Source organism: Pan troglodytes, chromosome 2 (assembly GCF_028858775.2).
Source record: "Pan troglodytes isolate AG18354 chromosome 2, NHGRI_mPanTro3-v2.0_pri, whole genome shotgun sequence".
NCBI classification, from domain to species: Eukaryota; Metazoa; Chordata; class Mammalia; order Primates; family Hominidae; genus Pan; species Pan troglodytes.
In genome coordinates, this window is record NC_086015.1 from 122,447,618 (window position 1) to 122,464,050 (window position 16,433).

The 16,433-nt window shown below is 38.7% G+C and overlaps 2 protein-coding genes across 44 annotated transcripts in view; one reads left to right on the forward strand and one right to left on the reverse strand.

Annotated features, from left to right (window-relative positions):
* The window catches only part of IGSF11 (immunoglobulin superfamily member 11), a 446,505-nt gene extending 445,362 nt beyond the window's left edge, over nt 1–1,143 (reverse strand). For 7 of the 30 annotated variants that reach the window (XR_010155729.1, XR_010155727.1, XR_010155728.1 and 4 more), the window contains exon 1: nt 874–1,121. Coding sequence is in view for 1 of the 30 variants with exons in the window: in XM_016941700.4 (XP_016797189.2) it covers nt 779–833 (55 nt within the window). In the remaining 29 variants the exon portion in view is untranslated. Of the gene's footprint in view, nt 1–778 lie in introns of all 30 variants that reach the window. The other 23 variants (XR_010155719.1, XR_010155718.1, XM_063807029.1 and 20 more) reach the window with 15 other exon arrangements.
* TEX55 (testis expressed 55) lies at nt 1,042–15,111 on the forward strand. Of its 14 annotated transcripts, none has more exons than XR_010155713.1 (4): nt 1,157–2,648; nt 3,242–3,385; nt 6,290–6,433; nt 14,962–15,111. XR_010155713.1 is itself a non-coding variant. In XM_009446219.4 (4 exons), the coding sequence occupies exons 1-4, from the start codon at nt 1,251–1,253 to the stop codon at nt 14,995–14,997; spliced, it is 1,641 nt and encodes a 546-aa protein (XP_009444494.1). In that variant the 5' UTR covers nt 1,190–1,250; the 3' UTR covers nt 14,998–15,111. The 14 variants fall into 14 exon arrangements, 8 of the variants coding, with proteins under 8 accessions (XP_009444498.1, XP_009444494.1, XP_016797184.1 ...); XR_010155712.1 differs by having other exon boundaries at nt 1,190–2,648; nt 6,287–6,433; XR_010155714.1 differs by having other exon boundaries at nt 1,190–2,648; nt 3,318–3,385; nt 6,287–6,433.
* The last annotated feature ends 1,322 nt before the right edge of the window (nt 15,112–16,433 follow it).

Consider the following 16,433-nt stretch of genomic DNA (forward strand, 5'->3'; position numbering starts at 1 on the left):
ACCTATTTTACTCTAAACACAGTATCCAATGGTGTCATGCATTTTTAAATAAATAAGGTAGATAATTCATAAAGTGACATTCAACAAGCACTTCTTGAGCACCTATTATGTTCTAGGCACTGTTACATAAATGACTTTACTTCAGTGTGCTTAGATTCCCCTTTCCATTCCTAAGTATGGTGTCAAGTGTATCCACTCTCCCTGTCACACTTCGATCACAAGTATTTGAATTCGGATTTTAAGTCTCATTTCTAATTGTTTAATGCAGTTAAATCCCTACTAAAGGAATATCTGGCATCACACTACCAACCCTTGGCCTGCCTCAGTGATTTCAGGCTTTGCAAGGTCAAAGTAATTTGTCTCATCAATCACCACCTCTGTACTGGCCTACTCCTGAAAGTAGACAGCCTACTGACTCTGAGGTGCATTCTTAAGGTTGATTGCAAAGGGGGAGGACCAAATCTCAAAAACTGGGCCCCACTGGCCAACACTATCAAATACAAATTCTCCACTTGCTAAATATTCCTTCTGGTATCTTTCTCCCACTTTCCTTACTCCCTTCTTTTCTGGAACTCTGATTTGGCCTCCTTCTAACTCGCCTCTCTGCTGTAAGACCACTAGATGGTGCAGTTTTAGAACCCATTCTCACTGGATCTTCTCTCCTCTCTCTGGCTCTCCCGCCACAGATCACATGTCTAATCCAGCAAGAAAACACCTTGGGGCAGGAGTTTCCACTGCCAAGACAGCTATACCCAAAGGGGATGGCAATAGCAACAACCTCTGTTCAGTTTTGTGGTCCTCGCGCAGCTGGTTGTGTGTTCATCTGTTGACATTTGGAGGTGCGGTGGGGGATGTTAATCAGAGGAGCAGTACCTGAGAGAGGGCCTCTTTCTCACACACTGCGGAGAACCTCCGTGAACAAGGAAGAGGGTAACACTCTAGGTGGCGATGCACGGAGCCCCGTGGCCTGGTTGCTCGGCAGGGTGAGGAGAAGCTGTAACTGCCAGAGCCTGAGAATCGCCCCTTCTCAGGACATGGCGTACTCCCCGCGCTCGCCTGCGCACTGCAGGGTCAGCTGACTGCCGTCCCTCCACTTACAACAGCGGGACGGCCACTCGCCCTGACGCACGCAGTGACCCGAACAAAGCCCGTGGGAATCATGGGGCGTTCCTGGAGGGTCGCCTAGACGACCCAGCCCAACCCCACCCACAGTGCCTGGCAACCTAGACCAGTCAGGGACGCGGCAGGAAATGGAAGAGCCTCCGCAAGAGGCTCTGGCTGAACCCTTGAAACATGAAAGCCCAGGCGCTCCCTCAAGTGCTGGCCACACTAAGGGCCAGGAAGAAGACGACCAGAAGAACCAGGCCGAAAGGAAGGCAGATAACCACACTGCTCACAGAATAGCTGACCAGACTGCCCTAAGAGTGCCTAGCCAGGCTGAATCCAGCATATTTAGCCAAGCTACCAACGGAGTAGCTGAACAAAATGGGCATAGTACACCTGGTCAGGCTGGCCGCAGAGCATCCAACCCTGCTGATGTTTCTGACCTTAGAGCAGATGATCAGGTTAACCAAACACCGTCTGAACAGACTAAAGGCAAGGCATCTAGCCAAGCTAATAATGTACAGCATGAACAGAGTGATGGTCAGGTGTCTGGCCTGACGGAGGAAAGAACTGCTGAACAGACTGAACGAAGATTACCTAGCCAGGCTGAGAGAAGAACTTCTGGGCAGATTGATGGTAGACTGGCTATGCCATCTGACCAGAGAGGTTCCAGACAGACCGACCACAGAATGGCAGGCCAGTCTGAGAGAAGAGCTTCTGAGCAGACGGATCGCAGAATGTCTGGCGAGGCTGAGCGAAGAAATTCTGAGCAGATTACACACAGATTATCCAAACTATCTGAGAGAAGACCTTCTGTGCAGATTGACAGTGGGTCATCCGTCCCATCTGACCGAAGTCCTTCTGTACAGATTGACAGTGGATCGTCCGTACCATCTGACCAAAGACCTTCCATACAGATTGACCGCAGAATGTCAGGGAAAGTTAGGAGAAGAAGTTCTGAGAAGACTGACTACAGATTGGCTGGCCTGGCTGACCCAGGAACTTCTGAGCAGACTGACCTCAGATTGTATGGCCTCGTTGACCACAAAACATCTGTAAAGACTCACCACCAAGTGTACGGCCAAGCCACTGAACTAGCTGAACACCAGGCTATTGACCAAGCTCATAGTAATGCTGATCAACCTCCAGTTGACAATGCTCACTACACTGAATCTGACCAGACTGACCACTTAGCAGACAGACAAGCTAATCATAAAGACCAGCTGTCTTACTATGAAACACGTGGCCAGTCTGAAGACAGAACATTTCCCCAGTTAGGCAACAGCAAAGAGGACAAAGAGGCTGACTACAGAGTACAACCCTGCAAATTTGAGGATAGCCAAGTAGACCTCAATTCCAAGCCTTCAGTTGAAATGGAAACTCAAAATGCAACCACTATCCCAGCCTACAACCCAGTTGATGCCAGATTCACCAGTAACTTCCAAGCAAAAGACCAAGCCCTTTTCCCAAGACTCCCCTCCATCTCATCCAAATTGAACTATACCAGCAGTCAAGAAAAAACTCAAGCCATAGTAACCAAATCTGTAAGTTAAATGGGCGTTTGATACCTACCTGGGAGATCAGAGATCTAGACGGGGCCTGGAGAGTAAAAATAGGGGTACAATGGAAGGGCACATGTTGCATCAAGGATAAAGAATAAACCCACATGTTGTGGTATGTGTGACCCATAATTTCAGGAAGGGCAAGAGAAGGATGGGAAATAAAAGAGAATTATTGCCTTCTCTACTACCCAAAGGCCATTCAGGAAGGATTAATAAACCAGGATTCAGGAAACCTGCATTTTAAGTCCTGGTTCTGCAACTAACTCTGTGATATTAAGTCATTTTCCCTCTCTGGGCTTCTACCAGGAGAAGGGAATTTGGAGTTGATTAGACATCCCTGTGAAGGAAAAAGTACTTGAAGTTGATTGGCAATGCCTAAGGTACCTCCCAGGACATGAGGTGCATTATATTGCACCTGGAGACCTGGAGGATTATCCAAGTCTCTCTTAAAAATGTGTATTTTCTCCAACTCCTTGTGTTAAGATCTCATCAACATCAGGTTTCACTGATAATGACAATTCCTAGGCCCTTCAGGTTTACTAAGGACTTTTTGGTGGGGGGGATTTAAATTTCAGGATGAATTTTCAGAAATTGAGCAAGGAAAGGGTTATCATATACGCAATCAAACTTATAGAAGGTTCCCTTCTATAGTTTATGAAGATCCTTACCAAGTTTCACTCCAATACATGGAAAAACACCACATTCTGCAAATATTCCAGGTAAACCTCTCAATTCCTCTCTTTAATTATAAGTTTTTCAAGAGGTACAAGAAAGAGTGTATTCTGTAAAAAGGGATATATTCTAATTGAGAAGACAATAAGTGCATTAAGATGTAGTTACCATAAGTAGTAAATGATAAAACACCAAATAGATGATACCATCATATGAAGCCATTCAGAGGGATTAGAGATCAGGTAGGTTGGTTGATAGGGAAAAACTTGGCCAAGGGTTAAATAGCCAGTCTAGGAAGGAAGGACAAAATATTATCAATTGAAAAGAAGAGAAAAAGGCAATCCAGGCAGAAGTATTATACCATCACGTGTTGCTTAATAACGAGGATATCTTCTGAGAGTTCTGAAACATGCATCATTAGGCAATTTTGTCACTGTGTAAACATCAGTGTACTTACACAAATCTAGATGATATAGCCTACCACACACTTAGGCTATATGGCATAGCCTATTGCTCCTAGGCCACAAACCTGTATTGTACATTATTATAATGAATACTGTAGGCAATTGTAACACAATGGGAAGTATTTGTGTATCTAAACATAGAAAACATACAGTACAATTACCGTATGAGAGATAAAAATGGTACACCTCTATGGAGTACTTAACTATGTATGGAGCTTGCAGGCCTGGAAGTTGCTCTGAGCGAGTCAGTGAGTGGTGAGTCAGCGTAAAGGCCTTGGATGTTACTGTACAATACTGTAGACTTTAGAAACATTATACAGTTAGGCTACACTAAATTTTTTAACATATTTTTCTTCAAAACCAAATTAACCTTAGCTTACTGTAGCTTTTTTACTTTATAAATTTTTAATTTTTTTAATCTGACTTTTGTAATAACGCTTAGCTTAAAATACACATAGTACAGCTATACAAAAATGTTTTTCTTTACATTCTTATTCTGTAACCTTGGTTCTATTTTTAAATTTTTTTTACTTTTATTTTTCTACTTTTTAAACATTTTTGATAAAAACTAAGGCACAAATACACACATTAGCCTATGCCTACAGGATCAGGATCATCAATATCACTGTCTTCCACCTTCACAACTTGTCCCACTGGAAGGTCTTCAGAGGCAATAACATGCATGGAGCTGTCATCTCCTGTGATAACAATGCCTTCTGGAATACCCCCTGAAAAACCTCCCTGCTGTTCTACAGTTAACTTTTTTAAATAGGTAGACAGAGTACATTCTAAATAAATCACATAGGAAGTACATAAACCAGCAGCATAGTCATTTATTTTCAAGTAGGATGTACTATACATAACTTCGTGTGCTATATTTTTATACAACTGGTAGCAAAGTAGGTTTGTTTACACCAGCTTCACCACAGACACATGAGTAATGCTTTGCACTATGGCATTATGACAGCTATGACGTCACTAGACAATATGAATTTTTCAACTCCATTAAAATCTTGAAACACATCACTATATGGAACACGACTATACTTTCAAAAGATGACCAGTCTCGTGACCATCTAAGAATGCACATTCTCTAGAGGGGAAAAGATATACTTTAAAATTGCTTCTAATTCTTCAAATTACAAATCTCATTGACCTCAGAATGTGGTGCTGGAACTTGTGGTTAGAAAGGTGTAAAATAAGAATGGCTTACCTCAAATGAAAACCTTTAAACTGAAAATTTTTGAATGCAAAGAAGTAGAGCATGGAGGAAAGAGCACAGATTTTGTAATCTGTTAGCCCAAGTCTCAAATCCTAACTTTGCACTTCTTATCTTTGTGATTTGGGAAAAATTATTTAACTTTTGTGAACCTAAGATTCCTCATATAAAATAAGGATAAGTGATGTCTACTTCATTAACCTTGGTCTATGCCTTTTCCTTTTTCAAACGTCTTTTTGTTGGAAGAGTACTAATGTCTGGGTTTCTGGCTTTAATTAAAGAACTACTAATTATTAAACTGAAGGATGAAAGCTGTTGAGAATTCCATTGAGACAGTAGAGTTTTAATCATTTTATAATTTTCTTCACCTGTGAAGAAAAAAACTGCTTATGCGTGCAACATTGTTATAGGAAAAAATGGTAATTAAATGTGTGTTCAACAGAAATAGATATAAAATACATAATGGAATGATGTTGGTGCCTTAAATAGACCTGATTATTTTATCCTGAAATTTGCCTGATTTTTATGCCCTGCAAGTGAGAATTGTGCTTACTTTATTATAATTTTTTAATTTATTCAATAACAACAAAAGTATGAAGTGAATCTAAAGTTTTATATATACTTTTTCATAATATTATAATACTGAACATCATTTTTGCCATTTAGAATCAAATGTCTCAGAAGGAAGTTTCTATGCCAAATTGTGCAGTGTTTTAAATTTTTTATTCAGAAGGTTTTTCTTGTACTGTTCTTCAAAGAAAATAATTTATTAATTTCTCAATCTAGCAAGACCACAGTTCTCAAAACAAATATTATCTTCCAAACTTTCTCCCTATCTCTGTGATCTTGGAAACTAGTAAAAATATCAATTGCTATTTATACTAAATTTCTATTTCTCTAAATTTTACCTTAATTTGCCTAATTTTATTAGTAATAATAAAGTAAGCTGTTACTTTGTAGAAATACATGAATTTCTTCAAAATACCATAGTGAGCCAGAAATAGTGGTGTGCACCTATAGTCCTAGCTACTCAGGATGCTGAGGCAGGAGGATTCCTTGAACCCAGGAGTTTGAAGCTGTAGTGAGCTACGAACTATGATAGTACCACTGCATTCCATCTTGGGTGACAGAGTGGGAACCCATCTCTGAAAAAAACAAAAGCTATGGTATGTGTTAGGTTAGTGGGAAAGATAGCATCAAATATAACCTGACCACATAACTTTTGCTCAGAACCATAATGTGATGCCTTATGCTCTCTTTCTCAGCAGATTACTGAAAACTTAGTCTATGAAAAGCCAGAGGACCCCCTGAATTTTATGCTGTGCCAGGTATAGAATTGGAGAAAAAGAACAACCTTTTTATTCTCTTTATTGTAAAATACAGCACACATACAGCAAAGTGTATAGAACAAAGTACGTACAACTCTGAATTCTTATGAAGTAAACATACCTGTAACTACCATTCAAGTTTTTAAAAAATAAATAAAACATAACCAGCATCCCAGAAGCCCCCTTCCTTTCCCTCACAGTTATTACTTCCCACAAAAGGATTCTTTATGACCTTTATGACAATGACCTCCTCACTTTTCTTTATAATTTTTCACTGGACCTGAATCATGAGACACTTGTGTTTATATTTGTCAGCTTTTGAACTGTATATAAAGGGAACCATATCATATATAATCAATTGCATCTGGTTTCTTATGCTCAAAATTATGTCATTGGGATTGATCCATGCTGTTGTATGTGGCTATAGCTCATTCATTTTAATTGGCATGGGTGTCCAATCTTTTGGCTTCCCTGGGCCACTTGGGAAGACAAATTGGAGCCACACATAAAATACACTAACAGTGATAGCTGACGAGAAAAAAAAATCGCAAAAAAAAAAAAACTAATAATATTTTAAGAAAGTTTATGAATTTGTGTTGGGCCTCATTCAAAGCTGTCCTGGACCACATGCAGCCCACAAACTGCAGGTTGGACAAGCCTGCTGTACAGTATTCATTGTGTAGAATACCAGAATTTATCCTACTTTCAATGGGAATTCAGGTTGTTTCCAACTTGGAGTTATTACAAAAATTTTTGCTGTAAACCTTCTTTCACATGTCCTTTGGTAACACATTTCTCTTGAGTGCATACCTTGAAGAGTAATTGCTGGATCGTAGGGTGTGTGTTTCCTCAGCTTTAGTAGATTATTTCAAACAATTTCCCAAAGTGATTATATCAATTTGTGTTCCCATCAGCAGTGTGTAAAAGTTCCAGTTGTTCCACATCCTTACCAATGCTTACTACTATCGGTGTTTTTAGCATCAGCCATTTTGATAGGTGAATAGTAATATATCATTGCCGTTTCATTTTGCTTTTTCCTGATTACTAAGGCAGTTGCACATCTTTTCATTTGTTTATTGGCCATTTGGAAATACTTATTTTTCTATTGTATCGTTTGTCTTTCTGTGCCTGGCTTATTTCACTTAACATAAAGACCTCCAGTTCCATCTGTGTTGCTGCAAATAATAGGACTTCCTTCTTTTTATGTCTGCATAGTATTCCGTTATATATATGTGCCACATTTTCTTTATCCATTCATGTGTTGATAAACACTTAGGTTGATTCCTTACCTTGGAACTTTTGAATAGCGCTGTAGTAAACACGGGAGTGCAGGTATCTCTTCAAAACAGATTTCCTTTCCTTTGGAAATATAGCCAGCAGTGGGATTGCTCAATTATATGGTAGTTCTATTTTTAGCTTTGTTTAGGAAACTTGATATATTTTTCATAATGGCTGTAATACTTTACATTTCCACCAATAGTGTGCAGTATTCCTGTTTCTTCATACCTTCACCAGCACTTGGTTTGTTTGGTGGTTTGCTTTTTTGTTTTAGTTGTTGGTTGGTTGGTTTGTTTGTTGGTCTTTTTGATAATAGCCATTCTAACTGGGAAGAGATGGCATCTCATTGTGGTTTTGATTTGCATTTCCCTGATGATTAGTGATGTTGAGCATTTTTCCATGTACATCTTGACGATCTGTATATCTTATTTGGAGATATATATATTCAGATCTTTTGCTTATTTTAAAGTTGTGTTATTTTTTGCTGAGTTGTCTGAGTTCCTCTAGTTGTTAATCCCTCGTCAGATGAATAGTTTGCAAATATTTTTCCCACTTTGTAGGTTGTCTCTTAACTCATTTTGTTTGCTGTGCAGAGAAGCTTTTTTTAATGAGGCTAGATTACTTGAGATTACTTGATGTAATCTCATTTGTCTAGTTTTGCTTTTGTTGCCTGGACTTTTGAGGTCTTACCTGAAAATCTTCATTCAGATCAATGTCCTGTTGCATTTGTCCAATGTTTTCTTCTAGTATTTTTGAAGTTTCAGGTTTTACATTTAAGTCTGTAATACATTTTGAGTTGATTTTTATATATAGTGAAAGATAGGGATGCAGTTTTATTCTTCTCCATATGGACATCCTGTTTACCAAGCATCATTTATTAAAGAGTCTGTTCTTTCCCCAAAAATATGTTATTGGCATCTTTGTCAAAAATGAGTTGACTGTAAGTGCATGGATATATTTCTGAGTTGCCCATTCTGTTCCGTTAGTCTATGTGTCTGTTTTTATGCCAGTACCATGCTGTTTTGGTTACTGTAGCTTTGTAGTATACTTTGAATTCACCTAGTGTGATACCTTCTAGTATTCTCTGATGGTTGTTTGTATTTCTGTGGGGTCAGTGGTGGTATCCCCCTTATCATTTCTGATTGTGTTTATTTGAATCTTCTCTCTTTTCTTCTTTATTACTCTAACTAGCAGCCTATCTATTGATATTTTTTTAAACCAGCTCCTGAATTCATTGATTTTTTTGAAGGGTTTTCTGTGTCTCTATCTCCTTCAGTTTCACTCTGAGCTTGGTAATTTCTTGTCTTCTGCTAGCTCTGGGGTTTGTTTGCTCTTGGTTCTCTAGTTCTTTTGCTTGCGATGTTAGGGTGATGATTTGAGACCTTTCTAGCTTTTCGATGTGCATTTAGGGCTATAAATTTCCCTCTTAAGACTGCTTTAGCTATATCCCAGAGGTTCTGGTATGTTGTCTTTTTGTTCTCATTGGTTTCAAATAACTTCTTGATTTCTGCCTTAATTTCATTATTTACCCAAAAGTCATTCAGGAGCAGGTTGTTCAATTTCCATGTAGTTGTGTGGTTTTGAGTGGGTTTCCTAACCTTGAGATCTAATTTGATTGGACTGCAGTCTGAGAGACTGTTTGTTATGATTTCACATCTTTTACATTTGCTGAGAAGTGTTTTACTTCCAAATATGTGATCAATTTTAGAGTAAGTGCCATGTGGCACCAAAAAAAAATTGTATATTCTGTTGTTTTGGGGTGGAGAGTTCTGTAGATATCTATCAGGTCCAGTTGGTCCAGAGCTGAGTTCTAGTCCTGAATATCTCTGTTAATTTTCTGTCTCGACAATCTGTCTAATAGTAACAGTGGGGTATTAAAGTCTCCCACTATTGTTTTATGGGGGTCTAAGTCTCTTTGTAGGTCTTTAAGAACTTGTTTTATGAATCTGGGTGCTCCTGTATTGAGTGCATATGTATTTAGAAGAGTTAGCTCTTCTTGCTGAATCAAACCCTTTACCATTTTGTAATGTCCTTCCTTGTCTTTTTTGTCCTTTGTTGGTTTAAAGTCTATTTGGTCAGAAACTAGGATTGCAACCCCTGCTTTTTTCTGCTTTCCATTTGCTTTGTAAATTTTCCTGTATCTCTTAATTTTGAGCCTGTGTGTGTCTTTGCATGTGAGATGTCTCTTGAGTTCAGCACACCAATAGGTCTTGTCTTTTTCTCCAGCTTGCCATTCTGTGTCTTTTAATGGGGCATTTAGCCCATTTACATTTAAGGCTAATATTGCTATGTGTGAATTTGGTCCTGTCATCATCATGCTGGCTGGTTAATTTTAAAGACTTGTTAACATAGTTGTTTCATAGTGTCGTTGGTCTGTGTACTTTGGGGTATTTTTATAGTGGCTGGTAATGGTTTTTCCAAGTTTGTGCTGAGAGGTCTGCTGCTAGCCTGATTGGGTTCCCCTTGTAGGTTCCTGACCTCTCTCTCTGGCTGCCTTTAAGATTTTTTTCTTTCATGTTCATCTTGGTGAATCTGATGACTATGTGCCTTGGGGATGCTTGTCTTGTATGGTATCTCACAGGGGTTCTCTATTTTTCTTAAATTTATATGTCCACCTCTGTGGTGAGACTGGGGAAATTTTCATGAACTATATCCTCACTCTGTTTTCCAAGCTGTTTATTCTCTCTCCTTTTCTCTCAGGAATGTCAGCGAGTCATAGATTTGGTCCCTTCACAATCCCACATGTTTTTGGAGGTTTTATCCATTTTTTAAATTTAAAAAAAATTTTCGTCTGACTGAATTTATTCAAAAAACTGGTCTTCCAGCTCTGATATTCTTTCCTCACCTTGGTCAATTCTGCTGTTAATGATTCTAACTGTATTAGTCATTCTTGAAGTGAATTCTTCAATTCCATAAGTTCAGTTTGGTTCTTTCTTAAAATGGTTATTTCATCTTTCAGTTCCTAAAATGGATCATTTTAGTGGATTCCTTGGGTTGGGTTTCAATTTCTGCTGGATCTCAATGATCTTTCTTGCCATCCAGATTCTGAATTCTGTCTGTCATTTCTATCTGGTTTAAAACCATTGCTGGGGGACTAGTCTGTTAATTTGGAGGTAAAGGGTCACTTTGGCTTTTGGAATTACCAGAGATTTTGCATTGATTCTTTCTCATGTGTGAGGGCTAGTGTTTCTTTAACTGTGATGGAAGTTGAGTATAGTCAGTTGGCTTCATTTCTGCTTGCTTTCAGAGGTCCAAAGCTCTGTGCAGAATTTTTGTGGCTGGGTTTTTACTTTAGGTTTCACAGATGCTGTATACTGGCAACATATTTTTAGTGTTATAATTTGGGCTGAAATCCAGTAGACGGTGCTTAAGAGTAGTAGCCAGCAGATAGGCTCTTAGCCCTCTGCTCTTTTGTATTTTGACACATTCACAGTAGTGCTCCACAGTAGAGAAGAGAGAGATGACCACTCCCCCCTCAACTAGGTTCACTCCTGGGCTTTGGGGGAGCCACCACCAATCACTAGCTCTGTACCTGCCTTTCCTTTGTTAGGTGTTCTGGGCTGCAGGGCTCCCTCAGGCAGGGGCCACAGCTGGCAGTCAGGCCATACCCTTCCCTAACTGGCCCTGTGGAGGGAGGCACACCCACTCCCCAACCAGCCTGAGAACCTGGGCGTCTCACCAGTTTCATTGCTCTGAGAGTGGGAGCTTCCCCCTTGCTTGGGAGCTGCACAGATCAGTAAGTCCCACCTAGCTAGAAACAGCAGGGGTGAATGAAGCCACCTGGTCCATTATCCAGGCATATCCTGGGGGAACACAGAGCTGTACCCACTCACAGAGTTCAGGCAGAGGTGTGGCCACTGTGTGGAAGCCCCAGCCAGGGAGTCTTTTATGTCTAGGAGCAACGGTTGGGTGGAGTAATCTGGCCCACCATCCAGGTGCTTCCTGGGAGAACATGTAGCTGCACCTGCCCACAGAGTTTAGGCAGAGGCAGGTCTTCTCTGCTGGAAGCCCCATCCAGCATGTCACACTTGCCTAGGAGCAGCAGGAGTGGGTAGAGTAACCTCATCTGCTGTTTGGGTGCTTCCTGGAGAAAAAGCAGGAACTGTGTCTCCTGCCAGAGTTCAGGCAGGTGTGGGACCACTGTGCTGGAAGCTGACACTGAGCCTTATCTGTTGAGGGGGAGTGGAGCAATCTGACTGCTCTCTGGCATCATGACTGTGGCCTTTATTGGGGCTATGGCAGCTTGCAGCAGGCTGCTCCAGCACCCAAGGCCTGTGGGTGTCCCTGTGGACTTTAATGTTGCTTCTGCAGAAATCTAGATGGTTCTCAGTATCAGTCTAGAGGCCCTGTGGGAGTCATGGGTGTTCTTCCATTCCTAGGATTGCATAAGTCCCTGTGGGTAGTGTGGATCCCCTGTGGGTTCTCACCTTTTCCCCTTATTGGGGAGCTTCACTTGCCTCCAGGCCAGTCCCAGGTGACTGGCTGCTCAGCTTTGCTCTTCTCTGTTTTCTATGTCCTCTCACTCCTTTGATGGGTCCCCATGTGGTTTCTTCAGTTCCTCTTTTTTTACTTTCTGTCTTCTATTTCCTACATTTTCCTTCATTTCTGGTGTATTTTCCTTTATTTGATTGAGCATAGTTAGTTATTACAGCTGCTTTAAAGTGCTTGTCTAGAGCCAAGTGCAGTGGCTCATGCCTATAATCCCAGCACTTTGGGAGGCCAAGGTGGGCAGATCACTTGAGGCCAGGAGTTCGAAGTCAGCCTGGCCAACATGGTAAAACCCCGTCTCTCCTAAAAATACAAAAAATTAGCCAGCCGTGGTGGCAGGCACCTGTAGTCCCAGCTACTCAGGAGGCTGAGGCAGGAGAATGGTGTGAACCTGGGAGGCAGAGCTTGCAGTGAGCCGAGATCGTGCCACTGCACTCCATCCTGGGCGACAGAGCGAGATTCCGTCTCAAAAAAAAAAAAAAAAAAAAAAATTAGCTGAGTGTTGTGGTGTGTACCTGTAATCCCAGCTACTTGGGAGGCTGAGGCACTAGAATCACTGGAACCCAGGAGGTGGAGGTTGCAGTGAGCCAAGATTGCACCACTGCACTCCGGCCTGGGTGACAAAGTGAGACTCTGTCTCAAAAATAAAGTGCTTGTCTAGTAACCTCAATACCAGATCATCTTGGAGTTGGCATCTATTGATTGTCTTTTTCATTTAAAGTGAATATCTATGTTTTCTATAAGCAGAATAATTTTAGATGACCTGGGATATCGTTAATATTATATTGTGTAGACTGAGATTAGCTATAGTCTTCTGATAAATGTTGATTTTTTTAAAATGGCAGTTAATATGGTTAGATTCAAAGTAAGTTCTTTCTTACCTCATGTGATTAACAGGTCATCGCTCAGATCAATTCACATTACTTTGAATTTGTCCTATGAGTACACGTTCTAGGGGTCAGCCTGAAGTTCATACACAATATTGGAGAATCTTTTTCCCCTTTCAGAATTCTCCCTCACTCTTCAGAATCTGGTCATATTTGGCCAGGCCACTTCCCCTGATTCTTCCATACAGAAAGACAGCAGGATTTCTTATCAGAGTTTTAGGCGTTCTTGCACTGCCACAGCTGTCTATGACTGTTATTACTATTGGGTCAAAGTTGAAGAAATGAAGAACTCATTTTGGTCACTTGGTCCAAGTTTAGACTTTCCTTTAAAATTTATCTGTCTTTGTTTAGGCTCCAGAGCCTTCAGGAAGTTATGTTTTGGTTTGGTTTGATTTTTGTGTTGGTTTGTTTGTAGTGGGTGAGGTGGGTGTTTTATTTTGTCCATTGTATACAGCTGTTACCTGCAGGAGTCATTTTTAAGTGCCTTTTGTGTATTTAGGAAGCAGAACCTCCTTGTTAAAAAATAATATTTGCATTTAAAGCTTTATCACATAAATTTAAATATATAGTATTTTCATTTAATTTAGTTCTAGATAGTTTCTAATATGTATTATAATTTCTTCTTCAACTTATGGGTTTGGGGACATTATATTATTTGTACAAATTATTAGATATTGGATTTTGTAGTTATCTTTTGGTTTCTAAGTCAATTGCACTTTGCTCATAGAACATACTTCGTATAACATCAAATCTTTGAAATGTGTTTACTTGCTTTATGATACAGCATATGGTTAATAGTTGTGAATAAATTTTTTGTAGTTTAAAAGAAAGGTTTATTCTGCAATCATTGGCAAGTGTTCTGAATGTATCCATTGGGTCAGGCTTACTAAACATGTTGTTCAAGTCTTCTAATATGATTGTGAATTTGTCTGTCTCCCTATAGTTCAGTCAGTTTTTGCTGTGTATATGTGCTTGGGGTTATGTTATTAAGTGTATATGAATTTAGAATTCTTATTTATTTCTGGTAAATTGAACTATTTATTATAAAGAGGTATATCACATACTCTGACTACTTGGTTCAACATTATTGTGGCTATACCAGATTTATTTTTGTTAACATGTAAATGGTACTATATTTTTCTATCCTTATTACTTTTAATTTTCCCCTGTTCTTAGGTTTCAGATATGTTTTTTATAAATAGCATATAGTTGAGTTTTTGCTTTTTTATCATTAGTATTCAAATATGGCAAGTTTTTAACCATTTACAATTAGTACAATTAAAGATATATTTGAGGTTCAATCTCTTGTTTTGCTATGTGCTATTTGCCCTACTTGTTATGTTTCTTTTTCTTTACTTTTTGCCTTCTTTTATCATTCCATTTTTTCCCTCTGTTGGCTTAGAAGCTATCTACTTTTATTTTTTGTTGTTTCTTATTGGGGAAATTTTTTAAATTAGTGAACTTTATTTTTTAGAGCAGTTTTAAATTTATAGAAAAATTGGGCAGAAAGAAGTTTCCATATATCTCCTTACCCTTCCCTCATCTCCCACCACTAATTTCTCCTATTATTAACATTTTGCATTAGTGTGGTACACCTGTTACAAATTGGTGAGCCAGTATTGATACATTATTATTAACTAAAGACCATAGTTTACATTAGGGTTCTTTCTTTGTGTTGTACATTCTGTGGGTTTTAGACATATATATATGACATGGATCTACTGTTACAGTCTTATACAGAATGTGGTCACTGCTCTTATAATCCTCACGATATTTTATAATGGTTCCCACAGAGATTGTAACATATGTCCTTGATGTATCAAAGTACAAATTATTTGCACCATCTCAATATAAGGATTTCTGTATTTTGAATCTCTACATATTTTAGCCTCACAAAATATAGTAATTCCAAGTAAACCAAAATTGCTAGTGGAAAAAATTGTTTTTCATTCTCCCTAGGTGCAGGAAATGATGAAAAAGAGAGACAAAATGTGAAATCTACAAAGAACGAGCCTCTCTTCAGTATTGTTTACAATCATGTGTCAATACTATGTTCTGTTTTCCATCTGAAAAAAAAATGGTTTTGAATAGACATTAGTGGTGACTCTACCTGAATGCATTCTTAATTTTTAAGTAAAAAATCTATAGAATATCTATGTAAAATTTACATAACAATTACAGATATCTCTGGATAATCATACAAAAATATGCACATTATACTTATGCATGCATTGATATTTCAATACTCATTCCCCTAAATCTCTGAATAAGTCCACAAATCACAACTAGCAATTTATATGTACTTCTTATAAAGCATATAAATCTGTCTCCAAGCTATTTACAAAATGTCTAATCAAAAAATGTGTGAAAAAGAATTTATCACAGCATTTTTTTCTTAATGAAAGATTATTGTTGTAATATCTCTTATTTATTTTTGCTGTTTCTTCTTTAACCTTGTTTGTTATATTCTGCCATTAGTGGATGTGATTCTAATCTTTTCCTATGGATAGCTCACTTCTGATTTGTAACCTACAGCAAAACTCAAACATGTTATACTGCTCCGTACACACCTGTGGGTGAGGCAGAACATCACTTTCTCATTACCTTTTCCCTTAAAGAGTATCTGCATCATGTGGAATGTATAACCAGTTCAACTGGTATTTTAATGTAAAAATTCTTAACTTGGTCTGTCTGGTATGAGTGTGTCTGCCTAAAGATCATAACTGAGATGATCATCTGATACTACTTTTGTGATATGAACCCTCCATTTAATTTCTATTTGAACATTACAGGAGACTTGAGTTTTTACAATGTTTAGTTGATGAATTGGTATTGTTATATGGTTGAATTACAATAAATTAAGTTTCTGCTTGAACAATCACACACAAACTCTATTTTTTTATATCTTTCACTTCTTAAAATTACATAAAAATCACTTCATAATTTCAAAGTTTACTTGGTTTTTTTTTTCAGTTGTCCACAAAATGTACATGTGCTCAAACTCAATAAATTGTTCTCATTCAAACAGATAAGGAGCTGTGTTGACTGTGGGCTGGCAAAACTAGGTGAAAGCTGATAAACTTGCAGTAAACCTGTGGGAAAAGTTTGAGTTACACAACTAAGGTCATACCAATTAGTTGGGTGAATAAAATAATCCAAAGATAAATGGACCAATAATATTTTAGTGACAAAAACTCAAATGTTATCAACAACAAATGAAATTAATGATTAAGTTTAGTTCACTGGTTTTCAATCCTAAGACCAGACAGTTTTGCCATGCTTCTTAAAGCAGAACATTTGAGACCCAACCACACCAGCCACTTCAGCCTTTCTTGTTGGCCTTCTGGGATGCCTTTCACAACTTCATTTTTGACCTTTCAGAATGAGGCAATGGATAAGGGGGATGGGCTTGGTATGGTACAGTGAACCTG

Coding starts and splice junctions, on each gene's coding strand:
- TEX55 (XM_009446219.4), top strand. CDS start 1,251: ATGGAAGAGCCTCCGCAAGAGGCTCTGGCTGAACCCTTGAAACATGAA. Junction 2,649..3,241: donor AAGCCATAGTAACCAAATCT/GTAAGTTAAATG, acceptor TTTAAATTTCAG/GATGAATTTTCAGAAATTGA. Junction 3,386..6,286: donor ACATTCTGCAAATATTCCAG/GTAAACCTCTCA, acceptor TCTCTTTCTCAG/CAGATTACTGAAAACTTAGT.